The 7885-nt window shown below is 55.1% G+C and overlaps 1 protein-coding gene across 3 annotated transcripts in view; it reads left to right on the top strand.

The window, feature by feature from the left end:
- LOC311316270 (gamma-aminobutyric acid receptor subunit beta-3) overlaps positions 1-6975 on the top strand; it is a gene marked incomplete at both ends in the record, with an annotated part of 48220 nt that extends 41245 nt beyond the window's left edge. For 2 of the 3 annotated variants that reach the window (XM_084447105.1, XM_084447106.1), the window contains 2 exons: positions 5465-5709; positions 6631-6975. In XM_084447105.1, the coding sequence (XP_084303231.1) occupies positions 5465-5709; positions 6631-6975 (590 nt within the window). Of the gene's footprint in view, positions 1-5464; positions 5710-5913; positions 5983-6630 lie in introns of all 3 variants that reach the window. The other variant, XM_084447104.1, reaches the window with a different exon arrangement.
- Positions 6976-7885: the final 910 nt, after the last annotated feature.

The raw sequence follows: 7885 nt of genomic DNA, 5'->3' as shown, positions 1-7885 counted from the left end.
CTTCAGGACAGCCTGGCCACCTTCATCAACCGGCTCGCGGACCCCGCCGCTCCGCCCAGCGCCCAGACCCGGACTCCTCCTGCCCAGCTACTGACCCGGCTGGGGCCGGACGATGACATCGAGGCCTACCTTGAGCTGTTCGAGAGGACGGCCGACCGGGAACGCTGGCCCCGGGTGGAATGGGCAACTCTCCTCGCCCCCTTCCTGACGGGAGAAGCCCAGCGAGCCTGCCGTGACTTGGGAGAGGACGAGGCCGCGGACTACCACACCCTTAAGGCTTCCATTCTGGCCCAATACGGAGTCCACCTACAGGCACGAGCCCAGCAGTGGCACGCGTGGGACATGGATCTCCACGGCCCTGTCCGAAGTCAAGTAACACACCTCGTCCGACTCACCCGCCGATGGCTCACCACCGGAGAGGGACCCACCGCCGTGGACCGGCTGGTTATGGACCGTTGCCTTCGGTCCCTACCCCCCGGTGCTCGAAGACAGACGGCGCTGAAAAACCCCTCCTCCCTCGAGGAGATGATCACCCATCTGGAGAACTACCAGGTGATGGAACAAATGATGGGGCCCCCTGGTCGGAAGCAGCGTGAGGAGGGCTCCCCACTGGCTGATCCCACGCCTCCTGGAGGCCGCCGGCCGACTCCCCCTGCCCCCCGGAGACGAGGGGACCAGCCCGAGGTCTGGAAGTGCTTCTCCTGTGGCCAGCCTGGACATCTTGCCCGGCAGTGTCCCCAGCCAGACGTCCACATGGCATCCGCCACAGGGACTGAAGACCGACCCACCCCAAGCCGCAGCCTCCACACCACCTGCTGGGCCCACCAGGGGGCAGAGGCACCCCAACTCCCCGTCCGGGTAGGTGAAACTGATACCTACGCTTTGATTGATACGGGTAGTGGGGTAACGTTGGTACGCCCCAATTTGGCCCCAACCCCCCAGGGACCTTACATTGATGTTGGCTGTGTCCATGGTGTAACCCGTTCATACCCTACGGCGGGCATACAAGTGCGCACACCTAGGGGGATGTTTTCAGTCCAGGCTGGGGTTGTGCCGGAACTTCCGGTCCCCCTCCTTATTGGGAGAGACTGCCCCCTGTTTGAGCGGCTGGTGTGGGAAGGTGGAAGGGCCCAGTCCCGACTCAGACGGCGACGGCGCCACCCCACGCCGGAGCTAGCCATGGTCACCCCGCCTGCCGCCCGCTGCACTCCGGCCGACGAGAGCTCGCCATCCTCCACACCCTCTGAGGATGAGGGTAGCCCCGACGAGGCGGCCCCGACCGCCACCCTGGCTGCCCGGCCACAAGAGGAAGATGACCTCAGCTCGCCACTGACCGGGTTGTCAGACTTCCCCTTCCAGCGCGAGGGACACAAAGAGGCCGGCGGCAGTTTCGCCACAGCCCAACTCCGAGACCCCAACCTGCAGCATGCCTGGGCGAGTGTGGCAGCACGTGATGGTGTTCTCGTCGACCCGGTGAGCCCCTTAAACCCTCCTTACTTCTGCACCAAAAACCAATTGCTGTATAGAGTGGAGAAGAACAATGACCAGACGGTGGAACAGCTTATCGTACCGAAAGCCTATGTCTCCAAAGTGTTGTACATGGCCCACCACCATGTCTTAGGAGCTCACCTCGGGATGGACAAGACCCGAGATCGTATCCGAGCGAGGTTCTACTGGCCGGGATTGACCCGGGCGGTCAGTGACTATTGCAGACGCTGTGAAAGGTGCCAGATGAACGCGCCTCGACCGACCTACCGTCATCCCCTCGTCCCCCTGCCGATCATAGAGGTACCCTTCGAGCGTATAGCCCTTGACATTGTGGGTCCGCTGCCTAAGTCCAGCCGAGGCCACCGGTATATCCTGGTCATTTTGGACTATGCCACTCGTTACCCAGAGGCTGTCCCCCTCCGGGCCGCTACCGCTAAAGCCGTGGCCAGAGAACTGGTGTTGCTGTATAGCCGGGTGGGGATTTCCAAGGAGGTGCTAACGGACCAGGGGTCATGTTTTATGTCCAATGTGTTCAAGGAGGTCCTTGGCCTCCTGAAGGTGAAACACCTCCGGACCTCCGTCTACCACCCACAGACCGACGGGCTGGTTGAGCGCTTCAACCAGACCCTGAAACGTATGTTGAAGAAAGTGACTGATGTTGACGTCCGTAACTGGGACCGCCTAATCCCCTATGTCCTCTTCGCTATTCGTGAGGTACCCCAGGCTTCTACAGGCTTCTCCCCATTCGAGCTCCTGTTCGGCAGGCGTCCCCGAGGCCTGTTAGATGTCGCCCGGGAGGCCTGGGAGGCCCAGCCCTCTCCCCACCGGACGGTTATCGAGCATGTGGAGCAGATGCAACACCAGCTTAAGCAGGTCTGGCCCATCGTCCGGGAACACATGGAGAGAGCGCAGCAGAGCCAGGCACGCACGTACAACAAGAAAGCCCAGGTACGATCATTCAGTCCAGGGGATTTGGTGCTGGTTTTGATCCCCTCAGCGGAGTGCAAGTTTCTGGCCCAGTGGCAGGGGCCATATGAAGTGATCGAAAGAATAAGCGATGTGAACTACAGGGTCCGGCAGCCCGGAAGGCGCAAGCCTACCCAGCTATACCACATTAACCTCCTTAAGCCCTACCAGGAGCCCCGAGAACCAGTGAGGGAGCAGGTGTCCAGTTTCACGACCACCCCGGCCCTCCCCGACGTACCCATGGGGGAGCAGCTGGGGCCCACCCAAGCCCAGGATTTGCGTGAGTTACTCCTCCAACACCAGGGCCTCTTCTCCGAGCGGCCCGGCCGGACGGCTCTCATCCAGCATGACATCCACACTCCCCCCGACCAGTGTGTACGGCTGCGACCATACCGCATCCCAGAGGCCCGCCGTGAGGCCATCCGGAAGGAGGTGCAGGACATGCTGGAGCTCGGAGTGATAGAGGAGTCCCGGAGTCCCTGGTCCAGTCCCATTGTCCTGGTGCCCAAGCCCAACGGGACATGGCGCTTCTGCAATGACTTCCGCAGGCTCAACGAGATCTCCACCTTCGACGCCTACCCCATGCCGCGGGTGGATGAGCTGATTGACCGCCTGGGCCCGGCACGGTTTGTCTCCACCTTGGACCTGACAAAGGGGTACTGGCAGGTGCCCCTGGCCACGAGGGCGAAAGAGAAGACTGCCTTCTCTACCCCAGACGGGCTCTACCACTACACCGTGCTACCCTTTGGTGTGCATGGCGCCCCAGCCACCTTCCAGCGCCTGATGGACCAGGTGCTACGGCCCCACCGTGAGTATGCAGCTGCCTACCTCGATGATATTGTCATCCACAGCCCCGACTGGGAGGGGCACCTCTTGCACCTGCGAGCAGTCTTCCGGGCCCTTGTCCAGGCCGGCCTGAAGGCCAACCCCCAAAAGTGTCGTCTCGGTTTGGAGGAGGCCGCATACCTGGGGTACCGGATCGGAAGGGGGTGCGTCCGGCCACAACAGGAGAAAGTGGACGCCGTGGCCTCCTGGCCCCGCCCCTCATCCAAGAAAGAGGTGAAATCCTTCCTAGGCCTGGTTGGGTATTATCAACGCTTCGTCCCTGGTTTTGCCTCCCTGGCCGCACCCTTGCACAGTCTCACCCGGAAGTGCCTGCCGGATAAGGTCACCTGGAGCCCGGAGGCGGAGGTGGCCTTTGCGTCCCTGAAACGGGCCCTGTGCCAGGAGCCGGTACTGGCTGCCCCAGACTTCGCCTTGCCCTTCGTGGTCCACACCGACGCATCGGAGGTGGGGCTGGGTGCCGTATTGTCACAAGAAAAGCGGGGTGAAGAACACCCGGTCGTGTACGTGAGCCGAAAGCTCCTTCCCCACGAAAAGAACTATTCCACCATTGAGAAGGAGGCGCTTGCCATTAAATGGGCCCTTCAACAGTTGAGGTATTACCTCCTGGGTAGGCGTTTCACGCTGATAACGGACCATGCCCCCCTCCGCTGGCTTAGCGTGGCGAAGGACACTAACCCCCGTATAACCCGGTGGTTCCTCAGCCTGCAGGAGTTTCACTTCCAGGTCCAGCACCGGCCCGGCAGGGACCATGCCAATGCGGACGCCCTCTCCAGGAGGGCGGCGTCCTACTGGGCTCTCTACGGGGACCCCGGCTTGGATCTGAGGGGGGGGGTGTGTGGCATTCCCCCGCCGGTGGGACGTCGCGGGCCTGCCACGGGAGCCCGCAAGACTCGGGTAGGCACCCGGTCGCTGCCACTTCAGCACCGTGGAGAGCGCCACACTGGGACAGGCAAACCTTGCCCTCCACTTCAGAACCCTGGACAGCGGGGATCTGTGGTGGAGGGGATCTACAGGCCATTCGCCACACCTGACCCTCATCAGCTCATCAAGGACCAACCCAGTTGCCAGCCAGCTGGGTCCCATCACCTAATGACGGCAAGGAGAGGTGAAAAGGCCAGGCTGGACAGAGAGGAGGGAGAGAGGAACACAGACTAACCCGAGGGATCCACGCAGCCCGGCTGACCAGCCCTCGAGGAGCCGCCCCACCACCGGGGAATCTTCTGTTTGATTTTGACCTGGTTTTTTCTGTTTATCGGTGGAATAAATACGCGCCCCGGCGCTAAAGAGTACAGCCCGACCGGAACCTCCCATTGTTTCCCCCGGGACTACCACAACAGCATAAGTCCCAACTGAGTGGTGGTCAATGAGCAGTTCTTCTCCATTGTTCTCTTGTGCTCATAGCGACTTAACTGACCCCAAACTGCTCAGAAGCGGATACAGCAGCTAGATTCTGTAGGCTGAGAGGAATCCAATGACGTCCATCTCTTGACATTTGGTTGATTTTACAGGCAGGTCTCAATAAGAAACCTCTGAGGGTCACAAAGTACGACGGTGGCAGAAAACAGCGTGACACCAGAACCCAGCTCGTTATATGTGCAGGTGTTATAGAGAAGTTCAAATCTATCTTCTATCATTTCATGTCTGACACTGCAGAACCAGAACTCTAAAGGCGTGTTAGAAAAGTTGTCATCAACACCCCTTACCTCTCTAGCCTTCTATGGTTAGCCGTTGTTTATAAGGAAGGGGGTTGCTCACCTATTTTTTCGACTCTTCTATGTCCTAGCAGCTGAATCCTAAGGCCATAAACAATGACATGGGGTCTTCACATACAGGTTAGCTGCTGACCTGTAGAACTGCCCTATTCTCTGATCATCCTCTCATATAATTGGTTAGTGGAGTTTTACATTCACGCATATGGTTTATGCCCATAGTGGATATAATGCTGTGTTTAACAATATGACTCTTGGCAAAAGATTCACGAGTCACTTCAGGATCCGGCGCAAATTAAGCCCTTGGTCTGGGGAGGTAAATCAGGAACGGTTACAGAAGGTCGGACGGGGATCAGCTACCGAGGCGAGCGCAGACGTAGTAGATGTAATTAGATTGTTGCATTTGAATGGAAACATTCTTGAAAAACAATGTGAAATCTCTCTCACCCACTCAGGGATCACCACTGTGCTCACGATGACCACCATCAACACACACCTGAGGGAGACGCTGCCCAAGATCCCCTACGTCAAGGCCATCGACATGTACCTGATGGGCTGCTTCGTCATGGTCTTCCTGGCCCTGCTGGAGTACGCCTTCGTCAACTACATCTTCTTCGGTAGAGGCCCCCAGATGCAAAAGAGGCTGGCTGAGAAGGCCGAGAAAGCCAACAACGAGAGGGCCAAGTACGACTCCAACAGAGTAAGGCTTTACCCATGGCTTTTTAGACGTTTGTAGACGTTTGAAACGCTAACCGCCCTTCACAGGTCCCTTCACAGGGTTTTTTCAGGTGAAGACGTTGAGATTGGAACTTGTGTGAGATGTTGTTGTTGTTGTTGTGGGGACGTTTCCTGGTCAGCGAGTCTGACCCCAGTGTTTTGTGTTTGTCTTGGTGGATACGGCCAGGAGGGGGCTGGTAGAACGTCTTCTCTTAAACGCTCCAATCAGGTGAAAGGGCTCCGCCACTCACGCTCGGTGAGTCTCAACCCAGACGCCGGATGCCGCCGCTCAACTGTTTTGTTGTTCCGGTCTGTCGGCGTGTCATTGGTCGGCAGGCTCTGCCTTTCTTCCATCCTGTTTCTCCATTAGGATGTCCTGACTTTTTCTTTTTTCACTTAACTCTAGCATTGTCACATGTCTTCAGCGCTTTAGCTTGCATGTCTACAGATGACTGTCAATGCCGTTGTGGTGATGTACTGAACAGTATCTGTCATTCAGGTTCTCATTCTGGAATAAGAGGTGCTTGTGTTTATTCCATTAAGTCGACTGTCTGTTACTCTCATATCATTCCTCTGCTTTGGTTGCCTTTGGACATAAAAACTAGAGTATAGTACTCATGCCTTACTCCACGAAGCAACGCATTCTAGTAAAACTCTTCAGTCAAGATTAGGGTTGCAAAATTCCAGGTAATATTCACAAACTTCGACATTTATGGGAAATAACGGGAATACATTAACGGGAATAAATTAGTTTTTCCAGTTTATTCCCCTTAATTCTCCTTAATTCCCATGCATTTATGTTAATTCCCACGGGAAGTTGGTGAATATTCATGGGATTTTGCAGCCCTAGTCCAGAGATCCTGTCCACTAATATCTGCTCTGCTATTCGCCCTCATCCCCACAGGCGGAGTCCCACGGGAACATTCTCCTGACCACCCTGGAGATCCACAACGAGGTGGCCGGGAACGAGGTCACCACCAGCCTGGCCGACATGAGGAACTCCACAACCCTGAGTCTGGACAGCACCGGCGTGCAGTGCAGGAAGCAGAGTGCCCGTTCCGCCAGTCGCCACAGCCTCGACCGCAGCGGCCAGCTGAAGAGGAGTCGGCTGAGGAGACGCTCCTCACAGCTCAAGATCAAGATCCCGGACCTGACGGACGTTAACGCCATCGACCGGTGGTCGCGCATCATCTTCCCCTCTGTCTTCTCCCTTTTCAACCTCATCTACTGGATGTACTACGTCCACTAACTGACCGCTCGTGTTTTAGATGTTGTTTTTTCTCCTTTCATCATTGCTTTTTTACGTGATAGGAAATGTTTTACGAATGAAAACACTGCCTGTATTCAGCATGGACAGAATACTTTGACCTCCTTGTCAACATTTCTACAAAGTATTCGCCGTCTGATTAACTCTTGTTAACTGGTTGTATACTGAACAGTGTGCATATGTGCACTGAGAATTGGAACAATCAACATTCCATCTGTAGTGGTCCTCTCAGCAACATGTAAACAAAGAGCACAGCTGTTGAGGATGTGAAACTGGCAAAAGAGACAAAAATGCTACATTTCTATGATGACCCTGGTATTCAGAGAAGGTGTAAGCGTGCAGAAAAGACGCTTGAATAGTGCAGAACAGTGTTTGTTTGTTTGAATACCCAAGAGTATGCATCGTGAATGTTCATTATGTTCAGCCATGTCAAAGGGGGGCTCAGGAAGTCAAACGTGGTATCTGGTTTCTGACTTACCAAGGCTCCTGGATTCATGCATGTCGTTGTAACCTTGGTACGTGGAGAATAAAGTAACATTGTTTGTGGGTTGAGCCCATTCCTTGGATTTTCTTTTGCCTTGGGTAGATACTATTTATAAAGTGCACATACAGAATTTAACAACTTTTATGGTGAAGTGGTCCTGTTTGTGTTTTTTATGTACAGTGTATTATTATTATGATTATTCGACTGACTATATAATTGTCACTATTATGACATATTTTCCTGGTGAATCTTTTCAAAGCAGTTTAACAGTATTTCCACTGGATGATAAAATGATCTCAGGTTTGGAATGTGCTATTTGGCATTTATTAGACAAACATTCAAATCTTTGAAAATGCTTGTAGATAAAGTATGTCCTCAATGACTATATTCTTACTTCTATTATGACTG

Source organism: Borostomias antarcticus (assembly GCF_949987555.1).
Source record: "Borostomias antarcticus genome assembly, chromosome: 12".
Taxonomy (NCBI): domain Eukaryota; kingdom Metazoa; phylum Chordata; class Actinopteri; order Stomiiformes; family Stomiidae; genus Borostomias; species Borostomias antarcticus.
Note: the sequence above shows the minus strand (reverse complement) of the source record. Positions and strands in the feature narration are given on the sequence as shown.